Genomic DNA, 19,748 nt, shown 5'->3' on the forward strand with positions numbered 1-19,748 from the left:
TATGAAGCAATGAATATGTAAATCGTCTTTACTTTTGTCAGAAATAAGTATTATCTTATTTTGGAGAAAAATATGATGCATACTTCGTTATACATAATTTGTAAATCATAGGATTTGTCCGTGCAAATACTTCCCTCCCTCTCATGGTCTGTGCCTTTTGTTATTTCCTCTTTAAATTTGTAGCTTCCGAATATGAATAGCTTATTAATTCTATATTTATTTTTCATCTATAATCTATATGAATTAAGTCTTGCGAATGATGTGTATGTTTTAGTGTTCTTCTATTTGTTGTGTGGTTTTTGTGAATTTTTTTTAATCATTATCGTAAGTATGTATGTTATTGGGCTTATATTATTCATATCACTTTATTAGAAGTGTGTTACCAACTAAAAAAGGCGCAAAAACATATTATAATTATTGTTATTGCAAAAGAAATAAGACACTAATTCTTATTATAGTCGCGGCTAAAAGAAAGAACTAATGGAACAAAAACGTGCCAAGAATTCTTCACATAAAGAACGTCGCTAAAAGTTCATATTCATGTTACCAAAACCGCCACAAAATCATATTACAATTATTGTTACAAGATTGATTGTATTAATGACAACTAAAATAACGACTGAATTATTGACGCTAAAAGATGGTATTTGTGGTATTTAAAATTGTTGCCGCTTAAAAATAACAATTAGCGACTAAAACTAAAGGTTTTAGCGGCGGTTTAAGTCGCCGTTAAAAGTCTCTTTTAGTCACAACAGTTAAAAGTTTTTTAGCTACCAAAATAAAGGTTTTAGCGGCAGTTTTTAGTCGCCGCCAGAAGTCTTTTACTTACAGAAATTAAAGGCTCAAGTATAGTCGTCGCTAAAAGTCGATTTTTTGTGGCGAACTAAAACTTATGAAAGTCGTCGCTAAAAGGTATGAAGAATGTACGCTGAAGTCAATGTTGATGGCGACATATCCGTCGCTAAAAGGTATGAAGTCGTCGCTACAAGTCAGTATTAGCGGCGACTTGAATCCCGTCGCTAAAAGTTATGAATTTCGTCCCTAAAAGTTACTTTTAGTGGCGACTTTGACCGCCGCTAAAACTTATGAATATCGTCGCTAAAAGTTAGTATTAGCGGCGACTTCAATCCCGTCGCTAAAAGTTACTTTTAGTGGCGACTTTATCGCCGCTAAAAATTATGCATGTCGTCGCTAAAAGTCAGTATTAGCGGCGACTTGAATTCTGTCACTAAAAGTTATGAATTTCGTCGCTAAAAGTTACTTTTAGCGGCAACTTTGGCTGCCGCTAAAACTTATGAATGTCATCGCTAAAAGTATGTATTAGCGGCGACTTGAATTCCGTCACTAAAAGTTATGAATTTTGTCGCTAAAAGGTTTTTAGCGACAAAAAAATCAAAGGTTTTAGCGACGATTGTAGTCGCCAGTAATTGTTACTTTTAGCAACAAAAGTTGATGTTTTATTACTAAAAGTGACTATTAGTAACAAAAACTAAAGGTTTTAGCGGCGATTAAATTCGCGCTAAAAGTCACTTTTAGTGACAAAAAATAAAGTTTTAGCGGCAGTTGTGGCGCCACTAAATCATATAAATTAGCCACTAAAAGAAAGAATAAGTGGAAACTAAAACTGCCCCTAATTCCTATAAAGGCACAACAAAAAGTACAGTTAGTGGCATTATAAATTGCCACTAAATCATATACACAGCTAAAAATATGCATTTGGGGCAACTATAATCGTCACTAAAAATTGCCGCTAGTATTATTATAAGTGGGAAGATTCAAACTGCAAAGTTGAATTACCATTTTGTCCCTCTACTTAATTAATAAATGAGTACATTGATATTGCTTTAAATTGTAATCATAAATTTCGTAATGGAAGAATTTGATAAGTTATGATATGGAAAGTCATTCATAACCTTAATGTAGAAATCATATAACTTTTATTCGTGATCATAAATCTCATAATGGAGCAAATCTCTTAATCCTATTTAAGAACTAACTTACAAAGATGGAAGCTCACAATCGAAAATCGAATTAGGAAAATCGCACAATTCAACATGAGAAGATAAGAAAGTTAGAAGTTGCAAGTGAGGATAATCGAAAAAATGTTGAAAATTGATAATCAAGAAGAAAAAGTAGTAGCGGAAAAAAGAAGAAGAGTAAATCGTAGTATTAAACAATGAGTTGTGTTATGCTCATTTGGTAAGAAATACTCTGTCAATCCACTTTTGATTGTCATTTGACTAATTTCCAAAGTTAATTTAGATTATTATATATTCAAAACTTATACGAAAAATAATTAAAAAAACATGATATTGTGAAACTTGAAAGTAAATAACACGAATGTGCGTAAGATTGTACATATTTCACTTACGAAAGAAGTGAAGATTGAAGGAAATAACATTTACAATAATAAGCATTCGTCTATGTGGGAATTATTTATTCATTTTTGCAGTAAAAATTGAGCTATGAGCAAAATTGAGAGTTTTCCAAGTAAACAAACAAACAGGCCAAGATTTGCCAGGAGATAAACAGAATGTGTGCCAATGTTGCAGCATTTGTCAAAACAAAGCAGAATTAATTATATAGTTTCCTACTCTCTTTTTCTTTTCCGATGAACATGAATTAGTCATATAGTTTTCCTATGTTGGTTTCAAAAGAAACATACGCGTGTCGAGTTAATAGACCCATAGAGACTAGTTACAAAAGGAGAAAGAATCAGACATGTTTAAAACTCGAGAATTCATCCAAACAGAGTGAAATTTGAATGCTCTACAAGATTACAAGATAGCATACTGACAAATTCAAGTCATATGTTTGGACCTCATAACTTAAAAATATCTCATTACTTTAGTTACCAAACAAAATTTTGCATCTTCATCAAATGTCTAATAATTTGGCATACAATAAAGAAAGTTATTTGAATACATTGATTGATTCATCTATTTTAAATTATATAGTATTTTTGTAATAGCTTGCGATAGTGATCAAAACGTGATTTCGACAGTAATTCATACATTTGACAAGACTCACGTGCAAAGCATGTGTAGTCTTACTAAAAGTGAGAAGCTCCAAAGATGAAAAGTTTGATTAAAACGGCAGTTGCATACTATTACTCTGATAAAATATTAAAGGTGACAACCTAGTGTAAAATTTATGAAGGAATATGAGTTGCCTACGCATATAATGCCTGTAAATTATTATCTAAGTATACAAATGTAGTTTGAAAACTCGTACTCTAAGCAATATTGAACTCCAAGCACACTAGCATTTGAAAAAAAATATTAATCAAGTTAAAAGAGTACGCAATTATTATCGAAAAATGTAACTTATTTAAGTATTGCGTAGTTAGGAGAGGTAGAGGTAGAGGCAGAGGTAGGCCATAGAAATTTGGGGGGGAGGTGAATTAAGTATGACATGGTATAAGGACATAGCTTTACTAAGGCCAATATGCGTTAATATCTGTTGCTATACTTGTCTTGTACGTTGTTATATTTTTTCTCTTTTTCTTTATTAGTGACATTTTTTGAGCCGAGGGTCTATCAAAAACAACCTCTCTACCTCACAAAAATCTAATTGTGAATCGGTTTTGATAGATTTACAATATAAATATTGGGGTGATGGGAGATTCTTGATAATTTTGCATTACATTGGATTAGTCAAGAAAGTGAAAACTTACTTATAAATCAACAAGAATATGAAAAAGAAGAAATTTTATATTTTATTGATTTGGTGCATAAAGCACATGAAGATACACAAAACAAGTAGTTATAACTAATGGAAAAATGAATAAAATAAAGCCTTTAAGATATCAAAGTCAGATACACCTTAAAGGACCACTAACAAATTATTTTCTTCCTATGAGGAATAATTAATTAAGTTGTTGATACAATGATAACAATGTGCAAGAAAAAAGCCACAAGAGAAGAAGAAACAAATTGCTCCATGTTGACTGCTTTATCCCAATGATGTTTGGAGCTTCTCCTCAAAGTAGGATCTAAAAAATGAAAAATAAAACACAATGTTAGAGCCTTAATTGAAATATAAGAAGAATAAAAGGTTGATCACATAGGAAAATAGAAAGAGTCACTTACATAATTGGTTATGGAGAATGGCTAAGCTCTTTTTAGAACTTAGTAGTGGGTCGGAGGTGGTGGGGAGGCGTACATGTATACTGGTGGAGGGGGTGATTTCACGGGTGGAGGAGGTGAGTTGTAGTAGTAGGGGGGAGGAGGAGATTTTACTGGTGGAGGTGGTGAGTGGTAATAGTAGGGAGGTGGAGGAGAAGGTGACGGTGGAGGTGGTGACTTGTAGTAGTAAGGTGGAGGTGGTGATGGGGATGGTGGAGGAGGAGACTTGTAATAGTAGGGTGGTGGAGGTGATGGTGATGGGGGTGGTGGAGACTTGTAGTAGTAAGGTGGTGGAGGAGATGGGGATGGGGGTGGAGGAGACTTGTAGTAGTATGGTGGTGGAGGAGATGGCGATGGGGGCGGAGGAGACTTGTAGTAGTATGGTGGAGGGGGAGAAGGTGATGGTGGCGGTGGGGACTTATAATAGTAAGGTGGTGGAGGAGACGGTGATGGTGGGGGTGGGGACTTGTAGTAGTATGGTGGTGGCGGAGATGGTGATGGTGGTGGTGGAGACTTGTAGTAGTATGGTGGAGGAGGAGATGGTGATGGTGGTGGAGGTGATTTATAATAGTATACAGGTGCAAGTTTTGGTGACGGTGGTGGAGGAGACTTGTAGTAGTAAGGAGGTGGGGGAGAAGGTGATGGTGGTGGTGGTGACTTATAATAGTATACTGGTGCAGGTTTTGGTGATGGCGGTGGTGGTGATTTATAATAGTATACTGGTGCAGGTTTTGGTGATGGTGGTGGAGGAGACTTGTAGTAATAAGGAGGTGGGGGAGAAGGTGATGGTGGTGGTGGTGACTTATAATAGTATACTGGTGCAGGTTTTGGTGATGGCGGTGGTGGTGATTTATAATAGTATACTGGTGCAGGTTTTGGTGATGGTGGTGGAGGAGACTTGTAGTAGTACGGAGGTGGGGGAGAAGGTGATGGTGGTGGTGGTGACTTATAATAGTATACCGGTGCAGGTTTTGGTGATGGCGGTGGTGGTGATTTATAATAGTATACTGGTGTAGGTTTTGGTGATGGTGGAGGAGGAGATTTGTAATAGTAATGTGGTGGAGACTTAGTTGGTGGTGGTGGAGATTTGTAATAGTAAGCTGGTGGTGGTGGAGATTTATAAACGTATGTCGGTGTTGGGGGAGGTGGTGACTTGTACACATACTTTGGTGATGGAGGAGGTGGCGACTTATAAACATAAGTTGGAGTAGGTGTAGGCTTGGCCTTCTGGCATGCTGCATAAGGTGTTTTAGAGCCATAAGCAAATGGTTTAGCTTTGAGAACAACTTCATATTTATTCTTTGACTTCACTTTGAGGTTAGCACCCTTTATTCCCCAATGAAGATTTGTAGGAATGCTACACTTTGAATCCTTAGGAGCATTGTGGAGTTTAGCCTTGCAAGCCTTTGCTCCATATTTGCGATATTCAAATCCTTCAACTGTGATGCTAAATTTACCGTTGTTCTTAGTGGTACCATAACTCACAATTTTCTTGTCACCAGCTTTGCAAGTTACCTCAACAACAGCGTCTAATTCATAGAAAGAAGAAATAATAATCAATTAATACTAAAAATAAATTGAATTTACAAATACACTTCTAATGATGAATAGTAAACTGTAAAGAATTTTTTTTTGAAGTATATATTTGTACCTTTGAGGTGTTTCTTAGCATGAGACTTTTCTGGGTAATCCTTATCATAGCATCTAAAGCAGTAAACTTTTCCAACAACCTTGACCACAAAGTGGTGATGTGGAGGATAATAGTGAGTAGGTGGTGGTGGGGAAGTGTAGTAGTATGGTGGAGGAGATGATTTCTTTGGTGGTGGTGGTGAAGTGTAGTAGTATGGTGAAGGAGATGACTTAGCTGGTGGTGGTGGAGAAGTGTAGTGATATGGTGGAGGAGGTGATTTCTTAGGTGGTGGAGGAGAGATGTAGTAGTATGGTGGAGGAGGTGACTTAGCCGGTGGTGGTGGAGAAGTGTAGTGATACGGTGGAGGAGGCGATTTCTTAGGTGGTGGAGGAGAGATGTAGTAGTATGGTGGAGGAGGCGATTTCTTAGGTGGTGGAGGAGAGATATAATAGTATGGTGGAGGAGGTGACTTAGCCGGTGGTGGTGGAGAAGTGTAGTGATATGGTGGAGGAGGTGATTTCTTTGGTGGTGGAGGAGAGTTGTAGTAGTATGGTGGAGGAGGAGACTTCTTCGGGGGTGGTGGAGAACTATAGTAATATGGTGGTGGAGGTGACTTCTTGGGTGGGGGTGGGGAGTTGTAGTAGTAAGGTGGGGGTGGCGAAGACTTAGGAGGTGGTGGAGATTTATAGTAGTAGGGTGGTGGAGGTGACGGTGATGGTGGTGGAGGAGATTTGTAATAGTAAGGTGGTGGTGGAGAAGGCGAAGGTGGTGGTGGAGATTTATAGTAGTATGGTGGCGGTGGTGAAGGTGAGGGTGGTGGTGGAGATTTGTAATAATATGGTGGCGGAGGTGACGGTGAAGGTGGCGGAGGAGATTTATAGTAATATGGTGGAGGTGGTGATGGTGATGGGGGAGGTGGAGACTTGTATACATATGGTGGTGGTGGAGAAGGCGATGGAGGTGGTGGAGACTTATATACATATGGTGGTGGTGGAGACGGAGAAGGAGGAGGAGGTGATTTATAGACATATGGAGGCGGGGGAGAAGGTGAAGGAGGAGGTGGAGATTTGTACACGTAAGGTGGAGGCGGAGAAGGAGAAGGAGAAGGAGGTGGTGATGACTTGTACTCATACGCGGGAGGAGGTGGAGAAGAATATACATAAGGGTCAGCCGACACTACATTAGCAACAACCAACACAGCCAACGCCACTAAGATCAGCCGCCAATGACGACCCCTCATAGGGCCGCCACCATTAAACTTCATTTTTCGCCGGAAAACACCACCACCAACCCCTCAAATATGGCTACAAAAATCTCCAAAAGTTAAAGAGAGAAAGACTTAGAGTGTTATAGTTGAGAAGTGATGAATTTAGTTGATTGAATGTACAAAGTATTTATAGTAACATTTTATGAATAACTACTAGCTGGTATAGAGTTGTCAACAAGTGACCAATTCAATTAATCTAATTGTTAATCAATGATTAAAAAAAATATATATTAAGAACTTAAAACAGCTAGATAAATTTTTTAATATTTTATTTTTAAAGTCCATTACTAGATCACTTTGAATTTTCCATGCAACTTCTTTAACAATATAAACATATCATAAAATGGTTTAAGACAAGTGAGTGCTAATTTAAAATTATTTCCACTTCTCTTGCATTTTTTTGAACTTTTTGTTTTGTCTCATATAGAGTGAGATCTCACAATTATTTGTGTTTTTCTATTTACAAAAAATAATTATTTATGTAGCATGTTCTTTTGCATAACATTATGGAATATCATTAGGTGGACGAGATATTTCTTTAAATTAATGAGCTCTTGAGTTTGAATTTTAGAAATAAAGAAAATACTGGTTGGGAAATAGGCCCTATACATCGGAAATTTGAATTAGTTGAGTCGATAAATTTCTAATACAATGATTATAATGGAAAATACCACATGAAAATCGCCCCCTAAAATTAAATTAAGAATTACCTAATCATATTTGTTTTGTTTATTACAATTTTCTGAATTGTAAGTGTATATACATAAAATTAATAATACAAGAAAACATTTCTGTCATTTTTGTTTAATTACAGGGAATATTGGATATTAATCCTGACATTATACTAATTTAATATTACAAGCCGACATAAGTTCAATTATTTCCTTAGTTGACTTTATTTTTTATTATTAATTATTTCTTAATGAGGATTAGTGTATGTTTGTCAATTACTAATGAATTTTGATTTTGATCTTTATAATATTAGACGAAATATATTCAACTTTCAATGAATTTAAAAGTGGATAAATTATTTTCAGAATTATATTATCTTGAAAAAATGGAGTAACAATATAATTTCATAAAATAACATATATATTATTTTTTTCTTATATTTTCATTGTAATAATATTTGAAAATGCATGTGAATTTTTCAATGATGAAATTAACTACATGTGGATGCAATACTTAATAATTCTTTTTGCAGCTTTTTAATGGTCCAATATGTTGAGCAAAAAAGGATCATCAAAAGCATAGAACAAACTAGACATGGATTTTTATTCTTTTAGGGCGCATTATGATGGAAAATTGTTTATGTTTTATTTTGAATTTTTTGATGTTTGGTTGTAAGAAGATATTTTGGCATTATACATAAATAAATATGATGTATACTTTGGCTTCGAGTGATATCTATGTCCTTTAAATTCAGATGTATATAAGTAGTCATTCAAACTTGTTCAAAATTGAACAAACAGATACATATATACCTCTTACATGACGTCTTATGTGGACAATTTGCATCATACATGTGGTATCCTACGTGTAATATGTCACATAAGACGTGCGCATCTAATTATTCAATTTTATACAAGTTTTTAAGTGTCTACTTGTGCACACTCAAAGTTTGAGTACGTAAATACCAATTAAAGTCAAGTTAAAAAAACACATTTATATGTTATGCCGAATATTTTTTTCTGTAATATTCCTTTTTTCACTTTACGTGAAAGTCATTTTCCTTTATAATTATAACGATTCCGAATTTTGGATCGAAATTTTATTCAGTACTTAGTTATTATTGATGAATTTTGCGTGTGGAGAAATAATCATGGTTATGATCTTCTTATTGATTCGTGCACAAACTAAAGAAATACAATTTAATTAGTAGGAATGAATAAAAATGAGGATATCCTCAATACAACAATAAATTACAAATAATCAAACACTATGAAGCATTGTTCCATTGACGTTTATTTTGTGCTTCAAACTAAAACCTGAAAAGAAACAACCAAAACGAAAATTAGAGCCATAATTTAAAGAAAATATACAAAATTAATCTATAAAAAAAATCACAATTCAAATGTCAACTCACTTGATTGATTGTGGAGAATGATTGAACTCTTGAAGTTTCTTAGTAGTGGATGGGAGGTGGTGGTGAAGCGTAAATATATACCGGTGGAGGAGGTGATTTCAGGGGTGGAGGTGGAGAGTGGTAGTAGTACGGAGGTGGTGGAGAAGGTGACGGTGGAGGAGGGGACTTGTAGTAGTAGGGTGGAGGGGGAGATGGTGATGGTGGTGGAGGAGACTTGTAGTAGTAGGGTGGTGGAGGAGATGGTGATGGAGGGGGAGGTGATTTGTAGTAGTATGGTGGAGGGGGAGATGGTGATGGTGGTGGAGGAGACTTGTAGTAGTAGGGTGGTGGAGGAGATGGTGATGGAGGGGGTGGTGATTTGTAGTAGTATGGTGGAGGGGGAGATGGTGATGGTGGTGGAGGAGACTTGTAGTAGTAGGGTGGTGGAGGAGATGGTGATGGAGGTGGTGGTGATTTGTAGTAGTATGGTGGAGGGGGAGAAGGTGAAGGTGGTGGAGGAGACTTGTAGTAATAGGGTGGTGGAGGTGATGGTGATGGTGGTGGTGGAGACTTGTAATAATAAGGTGGTGGAGGAGATGGTGACGGTGGTGGTGGTGACTTGTAGTAGTAGGGTGGTGGGGGAGATGGTGACGGTGGTGGTGGTGACTTATAGTAGTATGGTGGAGGAGGAGAAGGTGATGGGGGAGGAGGGGACTTGTAGTAGTATGGTGGAGGAGGAGATGGCGATGGTGGTGGTGGGGCCTTATAGTAGTATGGCGGAGGAGGTGAAGGAGATGGTGGTGGTGGGGACTTGTAGTAGTAAGGTGGGGGTGGTGATGGTGATGGGGGTGGGGATGATTTATAATAGTATACCGGTGCGGGTTTTGGTGATGGTGGAGGTGGAGACTTGTAGTAATAAGGAGGTGGTGGAGACTTAGTTGGTGGTGGTGGAGATTTGTAATAGTAAGGAGGTGGAGGCGATGGTGATGGAGGTGGTGGTGATTTATAATAGTATATAGGTGAAGGTTTTGGTGATGGAGGTGGTGGAGACTTGTAAACGTATGCCGGAGTCGGAGGAGGTGGTGACTTATAAACATAAGTTGGTGATGGCGGTGGAGGTGACTTATAATAATACGGAGCAGGTGTAGGCTTGGGCTTTTTGCATTTCGCGTAGGGTGTCTTAGAGCCATAAGCAAATGGTTTTGCATAGAGAACAACTTCATATTTATTCTTTGACTTCACTTTGAGGTTAGCACCCTTAATTCCCCAATGAAGATTTGTAGGAATGCTACACTTTGAATCCTTAGGAGCATTGTGGAGTTTTGCCTTGCAAGCCTTTGCTCCATATTTGCGATATTCAAATCCCTCAACAGTGATACTAAATTTACCATTGATCTTAGTAGTACCATAACTTATAATTTCCTTGTCACCAGCCTTGCAAGTCACTTCAACAATAGCACCTAATACATGTATAAAAAATAAATAATACATTAGTTAGAATGAAAATAATTGATTTGTTAATAGATTATCGATTATTTTAGATCTTTTAGAGCTTTAAGTACCTTTTAGGTGTTTCTTGCCATGAGACATTTTTGGATGCTTCCAATCATAACATCTAAAACAATAGACTTTTCCAACAACTTTGACCACGAATTGATGATGCGGAGGATAGTAATGAGTTGGTGGTGGCGGTGAAGTATAGTAGTATGGTGGAGGAGAAGACTTCTTTGGTGGTGGTGGTGGAGACTTATAGTAATATGGAGTCGGAGGTGACTTAACAGGTGGTGGTGGAGAACTATAATAATATGGTGGAGGAGGTGATTTCTTTGGTGGCGGCGGCGAGGAGTAGTAGTACGGAGGAGGTGGTGACTTAACCGGTGGTGGTGGAGAAGTGTAGTGATACGGTGGAGGAGGTGATTTCTTTGGTGGTGGTGGTGAAGAGTAGTAGTATGGTGGAGGGGGAGACTTCACTGGTGGTGGAGGAGAACTGTAATAGTACGGGGGAGGAGGTGATTTAGCCGGTGGTGGTGGGGACTTGTAATAGTATGGTGGGGGTGGTGATGGGGAGGGTGGTGGAGGAGACTTGTAGTAGTATGGTGGTGGTGGTGATGGAGATGGAGGAGGTGGCGACTTGTAGTAATAAGGTGGTGGAGGAGAAGGTGAAGGAGGTGGTGGAGATTTGTAATAGTATGGTGGAGGAGGTGAAGGAGAAGGTGGCGGGGGTGACTTATAATAATATGGTGGAGGTGGTGATGATGAAGGTGGAGGTGGAGATTTGTAGTAATATGGAGGTGGTGGTGAAGGTGATGGGGGAGGAGGAGATTTGTAGTAATACGGTGGAGGTGGAGACGGCGAGGGAGGTGGTGGAGACTTATACACATATGGTGGAGGTGGAGATGGAGAAGGAGGAGGAGGTGACTTATAAACATATGGAGGCGGGGGAGAAGGTGATGGAGGAGGTGGAGATTTGTATACATACGGTGGTGGTGGAGAAGGAGAAGGAGGCGGTGGTGATTTGTACTCATACACCGGAGGTGGTGGAGAAGAGTATACATACGGATCTGCCGACACTACATTAGCAACAACCAATATAACCAACACCGTTAATATTCTTGGCAAATATTGACGACCCTTCGTAGGGACGCCACCTTGAAGCCTCATTTCGTCTGAAAATTACACCACCTATCCCCAAATGTGGCTAGTTAGATTAAGAAAAAAAAAAGATATAACCTATAGTTTTTTTAGTTGAGAACTGATGCCTTTTGGGGATTCATTATCCTATGTATTTATAGCAAACACTTCATAGGAAGTAGCCTTTGGTTTAGAGCTGTCTAAAGGACTAATTCAATTGTTCTAATTTATAATCATTGACTTAAATTATACTAAAATCCATTTATTGATCACTTTGAATATTTCCACAATATCTATATAACAAGTTGTAGTAACAATTACCTGCTACAAAGAGACACACATGCCATAAAATGTTGTATTGGAAAATGATTGCTAACTTTTAATATTTCCACTTTCTTTCCATTAAATATATATTTTGCTTTTCCTTCACATGTTGCCTCAATGATCACTGAGATCTCATAATTATGGTCCTTTTGGTTTAATTAGCTGTTGTGGTTGACTTCGAAGAGGAATCTAAGATTTTAATTTTACGAGAACATGTTATTTTTAGTATAACAATCTCAAATGTTAGTAAGTTTATATATGTTTTGAACATATTTATTTTAACGAATTTTTACATAGTTTGAGCCATAATTGTAAATGCTAATTCGTCATATATCAACAGGACTAAAATTTTAAACGTATCAATAATCGAAGGACCAAAAGTGTTAATCTATGATTCTATTATTTTATTTAATTGAAGAAGACCAGTTAATACAGTGTCATTAACACCTCTTTAATTAGGTAAGAGAATGATTGTTTCAAAGTCCAAGGTTTAGGTAATTACGTGGTTTAGTTTGATAAATAATGAAGAAAATATATGGAACCACCATGTGATTTTCATAATTTGATACCATTGTCAAATCCAAATTGAATTAGTAAAATTGATTTTGACCTTTTATGGACTATTCGTTATCCGTTAAACTTTTGATTTAATATTACATTTGTCGTATCACTAATTACCCTAGACCCTAATCGAAGCTTCACACCTTGAAGTATTTTTAAATCAATCTCTGAAAAATCGAAGTGTTAAAATTTAGGTCCGTTTAAAGCATTTGGACCTAATATGGTCAAACTACACATGTATAGCCGATTTCAAGACCTAATATTTTTTAAGCGCTTTATATCAAGTTTATATGAGTCGTCTGAATTTCAAATATATGTTTTAAGTTTGACTTGGTAAAACTTAACTTCAAACTATATGTAAGGGAGCAAATTAAAATTTTTTTTATTGATTGGCCCTTTGGACAAATATTTATGCATGAAGTTCAAAAATATCTTAACTTCATGTATATGTACAAAGTTTTTTTAATAAATTGCGCGTTAAATTACATTGTGTATATAAGGTGGCTCGTTTGTTGGAAAAAAGAAACAGTGAATATAATAAAATTAATCTTTCTTATTCATGATTTGTACACGAAGTACAAAACAACATACAATTATAACTAATAGGAAATGAATTGATAAAGGAATAAAAAACATGAAAGCTCATATACATTCAAGAACCAATTATAATTGATAACTTATTGTAATAAGAAATAATTAAGTTATTTCTCCATGAAGTGGCAGTGAGAACAATGAGCAAGAAGGCCAGAGGAGAAGTTGAAGCAAACTGGTCCATGTCATGAAGTATCAATCTTCCAATTGTAAAATAGAAGATGTCATTCAATAAATTAATTGATTTGTACCATTGAAGTTTGATTCTTTCAATTAAGAAACCATCCTTTATTTTGTGCTTCAAATTGAAATCTGGATAGAAACAACCAAATAGAAGATTAGAGACATAATTCATAAGAAAAGAGTCATATATATATATATATATATATATATATATATAAATTCACAATTCAAATAGCTACTTACTTGATTGATTTGGGAGAATGGTTGAGCTTTCGGAAATACTTAGTAGTGAGTTGGAGGTGGTGGAGAAGCATAAATGTATACTGGTGGAGGAGGTGAGTTGTAGTAATAGGGTGGAGGAGGAGACTTTACAGGTGGAGGTGGAGAGTGGTAGTAGTAGGGTGGGGGAGGTGATGGGGATGGTGGTGGAGGAGACTTGTAGTAGTAGGGTGGTGGAGGAGATGGGGAAGGTGGTGGTGGTGACTTGTAGTAGTAAGGTGGTGGAGGTGATGGCGATGGTGGTGGTGGAGACTTGTAATAGTATGGTGGTGGAGGAGATGGCGATGGTGGTGGTGGAGACTTGTAATAGTATGGTGGTGGAGGAGATGGCGATGGTGGTGGTGGAGACTTGTAGTAGTAGGGTGGTGGGGGAGATGGCGAAGGTGGTGGTGGTGACTTGTAGTAGTATGGTGGAGGTGGTGATGGAGATGGTGGAGGAGGGGACTTGTAGTAGTAGGGCGGTGGAGGTGATGGTGATGGTGGTGGTGGAGATTTGTAATAGTACGGTGGAGGGGGAGATGGTGATGGAGGAGGAGGAGACTTGTAGTAGTAAGGTGGTGGAGGTGATGGTGATGGTGGTGGTGGAGACTTATAGTAGTAGGGAGGTGGGGGAGAAGGTGATGGTGGTGGTGGTGATTTATAATAGTATACTGGTGCAGGTTTTGGTGATGGTGGTGGAGGAGACTTGTAGTAGTAAGGAGGTGGCGGAGAAGGTGATGGTGGTGGCGGTGACTTATAATAGTAAACTGGTGCAGGTTTTGGCGACGGTGGAGGTGGAGATTTATAATAGTATACTGGTGTAGGTTTTGGTGATGGTGGAGGTGGAGATTTGTAATAGTATATCGGTGCAGGTTTAGGTGATGGTGGAGGTGGAGATTTATAATAGTACACGGGTGCAGGTTTTGGTGATGGTGGTGGTGGTGACTTATAATAGTACACAGGTGCCGGTTTTGGTGATGGTGGTGGTGGTGACTTATAATAGTACACAGGTGCGGGTTTTGGTGATGGTGGTGGTGGAGATTTGTAATAGTAAGCAGGTGGTGGTGGAGACTTATACACGTATGTCGGGGTTGGGGGAGGTGGTGACTTATAGACATAAGTCGGTGATGGAGGTGGAGGAGATTTATAGTAGTATGGAGCAGGTGTAGGCTTGGGCTTTTTGCATTCGGCATAAGGTGTCTTAGAGCCATAAGCAAATGGTTTTGCATAAAGAACAACTTCATATTTATTCTTCGACTTTACTTTGAGGTTAGCACCCTTAATTCCCCAATGAAGGTTCGTAGGAATGCTACACTTTGAACCCTTAGGAGCATAGTGGAGTTTAGCCTTGCAAGCCTTTGCTCCATATTTGCGGTATTCAAATCCTTTAACCGTGATGCTAAATTTGCCATTGTTCTTAGTGGTACCATAACTCACAATTTTCTTGTCACCAGCCTTGCAAGTTACTTCAACAACAGCCCCTAAATCCATGTGAAAATAGAAATAATACATTAAAACAATTAATAGATCTGCTATCATATGATCATTTGCAGAACTATGCCCTATATTCATCATACGAAATTGTAATAATTTGTTTTTCTCATTATAAATACTACTTTTTTACAAAATTGTCAAAATAGTGCTTATAGTTGTTGCCTTATAAATTGTCTTGACGTTGTAAAATCTTATGAACTATGATAAAGGCATATAGTACAAAGCAACAAAAAGGAGAATATATAGTTGGATAATTTATCTTATGAAAAATAAAGAGAAAATAAAGAAAGCATGCATGATATAAAGACCATGATACCTTTCAGGTGTTTCTTGTCGTGAGACATTTTTGGGTGCTTCCAATCATAACATCTAAAGCAATAGACTTTTCCGACAACTTTGACCACGAATTGATGATGTGGAGGATAGTAATGAGTTGATGGTGGTGGAGACTTGTAGTAGTATGGAGTTGGAGGTGACTTAACAGGTGGTGGTGGAGAAGTGTAGTGATATGGTGGAGGAGGTGACTTTTTGGGTGGTGGTGGAGAGTTGTAGTAGTATGGAGGAGGTGGTGACTTAACAGGTGGTGGTGGAGAAGTGTAGTGATATGGTGGAGGAGGTGATTTCTTGGGTGGTGGTGGTGAGGAGTAGTAGTATGGAGGAGGTGGTGATTTAACAGGTGGTGGTGGGGAAGTGTAGAGATATGGCGGAGGAGGTGATTTCTTTGGTGGTGGTGGTGAGGAGTAGTAATATGGTGGAGGGGGAGACTTCACTGGTGGTGGTGGAGACTTGTAATAGTATGGTGGGGGTGGTGATGGAGATGGAGGAGGTGGCGACTTGTAGTAATAAGGTGGTGGAGGAGAAGGTGAAGGAGGTGGTGGAGATTTATAATAGTATGGTGGTGGAGGTGAAGGTGATGGAGGAGGTGGAGACTTGTAGTAATATGGCGGGGGTGGTGACGGTGAGGGAGGAGGTGGAGATTTGTAATAGTATGGTGGTGGAGGTGACGGTGAAGGTGGAGGTGGAGACTTGTAGTAATATGGAGGTGGTGGTGAAGGTGATGGTGGAGGAGGAGATTTGTAATAATATGGTGGAGGTGGAGATGGCGATGGAGGTGGAGGAGACTTATACACATAGGGTGGAGGTGGAGACGGTGAGGGAGGTGGTGGTGACTTATACACATAGGGTGGTGGTGGAGATGGTGATGGCGGGGGTGGAGACGTATACACATATGGTGGAGGTGGAGATGGAGAAGGAGGAGGAGGTGACTTATAGACATATGGAGGCGGGGGAGAAGGTGAAGGAGGAGGTGGAGATTTGTACACATATGGTGGTGGTGGAGAAGGAGAAGGAGGCGGTGGTGACTTGTACTCGTACGTTGGAGGTGGTGGAGAAGAGTACACATAAGGGTCAGCCGACACTACATTAGCAACAACCAATATAACCAACACCGTCAATATTCTTGGCAAACATTGACGACCCTTTGTAGGGCCGCCACCTTGAAGCCTCATTTCGTCAGAAAATTACACCACCTAACCACCCAAATGTGGCTAGTTAGAGTAAGAAGAAAGGATATAACCTATAGTTTTTCAGTTGAGAAGTGATGCTTTTGTGGGATTCATTTGCCTATGTATTTATAGTAAAACACCTTTAGAGATAGCTCTGTCTAAAGGACCAATTCAAATGTTAAAAAAAATATATAAAACATATTCTAATTTAACTTATAAAAACTCCACTTTTTGATCACTTTTGAATATTTCCATTGAATTATTTTCACTTCACATGCCACAAAATGTTGCCAAGGGAAAATGATTGCTAATTTTCAATATTTCCACTCTCTTACCATTTTGTATATTTCCATGTTTTAAAAAAAATGTATTTTTATTTCTTTAATTAATTAGTGGTAAATAAACTTAAAACCAAAGGTTGTGGCAGAATAGTAATTGGTAATATTCCTTCGTTTTTAATCAGATGTCTCGAGTTAGAGTTCGAATTCTGAATTTTGAATACAGAAAGTATTTACGCGCCAAAATAAAATTTTACAATATGAATTCAGATAAATCGAACTCAAAATTGAACACCAAACACGAAATGAAAAAGAACCTTCCTATGATGGATGCATGGCTTCAAGTATGTGGATTTTACTTGTTGCCAACTATAAATGTTGATTTCTTTGATATGTTTCAACTACTCCATTATATTTTGTGATATACTTAAAAAATTAAGTTTGACTATTTATTTAATTTTGAAATCTTTTCTATTAATTATTTCAGAACCATTTGTTCATGAACTAAGTTATTAAAAATCAATTTCTGTCGTTTTCAATTAATACTAATTATTAATACCTAATAAGTTTATTAAAGAGTGTTTAATTTTTTGAGACTTGGAAAAAAGTACTAATCCGTACTTTAGGTACTCCATATTTTAATTTTTTCAAGTTAAAGACATTAAATTATATGTAGAGTAAAAAATAACTATATATAATTAATTATAGGAAAATTTTGTTTGCTTAACACAGATTGGTAATATTTTGTAGAAAATATTATAAGAATATATACTTCATAATTTTACAATAAAGCTTATAGTATGTTTCATCTTACTTAAATATCGTGATAAGAGTTGAATGTTTTATACTACGGGGTATAAAAATATTACACGATTCTTTTCATCTGACAAATTTTGGTGAATAGAAAGTATTTAGTACATCTAATGAGGAAAATAAATAAATATCCGTAAAATTAGATGAGATTTACCCGAATTCTGTAACTATAAGAAAATTTGCTCGGTAATACAAATAAATTCGATTGTCACTATATATATTTCAAATATAAAACATAAAATTCATTTATTTAATTATCAGTTGACTTTGCTCCCATACTGATACGTCTCTTCTTTTTATTTTAAAAAAGTTTTAATATATAAATAAACCATGAAAGAATATTAGACGTGGATTGATCAACTTTTTGGATACTACATTTTTTTAAAAAAATTCAAAGAAAAACTATATTAAAGAATTATAATGAAAATTAGACCTTAACGTTGATGATTAATGTATAATAAGATTTTATGTCAAATTCTTTTTTGCAAATTCATTATTTAATTATTTTGGCTTTTGTGATCCCAATGTTCGTCCACTAATGAAGAATTTAAAAAATTCTACGAGGACCTTCGTAATAAGTTGAGGAAGTGTTATTTATAGTTTCATTATTTTTAAGGTATATTTTTATATTTACAATATAATTTTTAGAAATTAAGTGATTTTCTTGGTTTTTTCGTATGTATAGCGAAAATAGTGAAATTATGCGCAATGCTTCCCGAACTCATCATAGAGGTCATCATAAGTTTTTTCAAAAATAAATTGAGTGTTTCAAGGCGTCAGAATTATGAGCTAATAAACATGAAATATCAAGAAAGTCGCGTAATTTCTAAAAGTTGGCTCGTAAATGTAAAAATATGTCTTAAAAATAGTGGGACTATACGTAATGGTTCTCTAACTCATTACAGATGCACATAAAGTTTTTCAGGAAAAAAAATGGGTGCTCCAAGACGCCAAATTCATGGGATAATACACAAAAAAAAAAATCAAGAAATTCGTGTAATTCCTAAAGTTGGCTCGTAAATTTAAAAATATGGTGGGACTATTCGTTATAATTCTCCAACTCATTAGAGATTCTCATAATTTTTTTATGAAAAAAAATTCTTGGGTGCTCCAAGACGCCAGATCGATGGGCTAATATTAACACACGAAAAAATAAAAAAGTAGAATAATTTCTAGAAGTTAGCTCGTAAATGTAAAAATTTACGTTAAAAAATGATGGAACTATTCGCAATGTTTCCCCAACTTATTGCAGAGGTTCTCATAAATTATTTTGGGTGCTCCAAGGTGTTAAATCCATGGGCTAATACACACGAATAATCAAGAAAGTTGCGTACTTCCTAAAAGTTGACTCGTAAATGTAAAAATATGCCTTATAAATGGTAAGACTATACGCCGTGCTTCTCCAACTCATTACATTTTTGGAGTCCATTTGGGTATTTAGGGGTAATTTATAGAAATTAGACGACTTACTCAATTTTTCATGTGTATTAACACATGCATATTTTGATGATATAATTTTTAGACGATTTCTTTCTGAAACCTTTATAGAACCGTCACATATTGCATTGCAAAAGAGAAAAAAATCAAATGGGGTTTTAGTATTATTTTAACCTTGTTTATACAATATAATTTTACGACGCAAAAGTCCAATTAAGCCATCCACCAAAATAGTTTTTTTTTTAAAACTCTCATAAACAATTATTCTCTTATTTAAGAGTAGAATCTACTAATTAGACGGTGCTTCTGACATTGGATTAACTGGCGTTTAAAATATATTAACTAATAGCCGCCTTCTACAAGCTGTATTTTAATCTTTAGATAATTTGACAATATAAAAAAACATATAAATAAATAAAAATTTGGAAATCCAAAATTAAGGGTGGATGCACCGTATAAGCTATTACGATGCTAAGCACTCCTTCATTCTTAACCAATAGGTCTCGAGTTCAAGTCTCCTTTGATACGGAGTCGTCTTTGTAACAGAGTGTTTTACCCTTAATGTGAACTTCGAAGTGATTTAC

General features: G+C 36.7%; 3 protein-coding genes across 3 annotated transcripts; all 3 read right to left on the minus strand.

Annotated features, from left to right (window-relative positions):
• Nucleotides 1–3,695: 3,695 nt before the first annotated feature.
• Nucleotides 3,696–7,130, minus strand: LOC112940431 (extensin-2-like). Its single transcript, XM_069292281.1, has 3 exons — nucleotides 5,779–7,130; nucleotides 4,092–5,656; nucleotides 3,696–3,994 (listed from the first exon to the last, which is right to left on the minus strand). Exons 1-2 carry the CDS (start codon nucleotides 7,019–7,021, stop codon nucleotides 4,131–4,133), a joined length of 2,769 nt encoding a protein of 922 aa, XP_069148382.1. The 5' UTR covers nucleotides 7,022–7,130; the 3' UTR covers nucleotides 3,696–3,994; nucleotides 4,092–4,130.
• A 1,694-nt stretch (nucleotides 7,131–8,824) lies between these two features.
• On the minus strand, nucleotides 8,825–11,869 carry LOC104645209 (extensin-2-like). The gene is made up of 3 exons (XM_069292283.1): nucleotides 10,652–11,869; nucleotides 9,111–10,549; nucleotides 8,825–9,012 (listed from the first exon to the last, which is right to left on the minus strand). The coding sequence occupies exons 1-2, from the start codon at nucleotides 11,748–11,750 to the stop codon at nucleotides 9,150–9,152; spliced, it is 2,499 nt and encodes an 832-aa protein (XP_069148384.1). The 5' UTR covers nucleotides 11,751–11,869; the 3' UTR covers nucleotides 8,825–9,012; nucleotides 9,111–9,149.
• Nucleotides 11,870–13,140: 1,271 nt separating this feature from the next.
• On the minus strand, nucleotides 13,141–16,744 carry LOC112940454 (extensin-2-like). Its single transcript, XM_069292282.1, has 3 exons — nucleotides 15,448–16,744; nucleotides 13,623–15,118; nucleotides 13,141–13,508 (listed from the first exon to the last, which is right to left on the minus strand). The coding sequence occupies exons 1-2, from the start codon at nucleotides 16,637–16,639 to the stop codon at nucleotides 13,662–13,664; spliced, it is 2,649 nt and encodes an 882-aa protein (XP_069148383.1). The 5' UTR covers nucleotides 16,640–16,744; the 3' UTR covers nucleotides 13,141–13,508; nucleotides 13,623–13,661.
• Nucleotides 16,745–19,748: the final 3,004 nt, after the last annotated feature.

The sequence above is a fragment of the Solanum lycopersicum genome, chromosome 12, assembly GCF_036512215.1.
Source record: "Solanum lycopersicum chromosome 12, SLM_r2.1".
In the NCBI taxonomy this organism is placed as follows: Eukaryota; Viridiplantae; Streptophyta; class Magnoliopsida; order Solanales; family Solanaceae; genus Solanum; species Solanum lycopersicum.

Excerpts from the sequence above, each read along its gene's own strand:
- LOC112940431 (XM_069292281.1), bottom strand. The coding sequence starts at position 7,021 with ATGAAGTTTAATGGTGGCGGCCCTATGAGGGGTCGTCATTGGCGGCTG. Across the intron at positions 5,657-5,778 it reads TGCTAAGAAACACCTCAAAG|ACGCTGTTGTTGAGGTAACT; the intron begins GTACAAATATAT and ends TCTATGAATTAG.
- LOC104645209 (XM_069292283.1), bottom strand. The coding sequence starts at position 11,750 with ATGAGGCTTCAAGGTGGCGTCCCTACGAAGGGTCGTCAATATTTGCCA. Across the intron at positions 10,550-10,651 it reads TGGCAAGAAACACCTAAAAG|GTGCTATTGTTGAAGTGACT; the intron begins GTACTTAAAGCT and ends TACATGTATTAG.
- LOC112940454 (XM_069292282.1), bottom strand. The coding sequence starts at position 16,639 with ATGAGGCTTCAAGGTGGCGGCCCTACAAAGGGTCGTCAATGTTTGCCA. Across the intron at positions 15,119-15,447 it reads CGACAAGAAACACCTGAAAG|GGGCTGTTGTTGAAGTAACT; the intron begins GTATCATGGTCT and ends ACATGGATTTAG.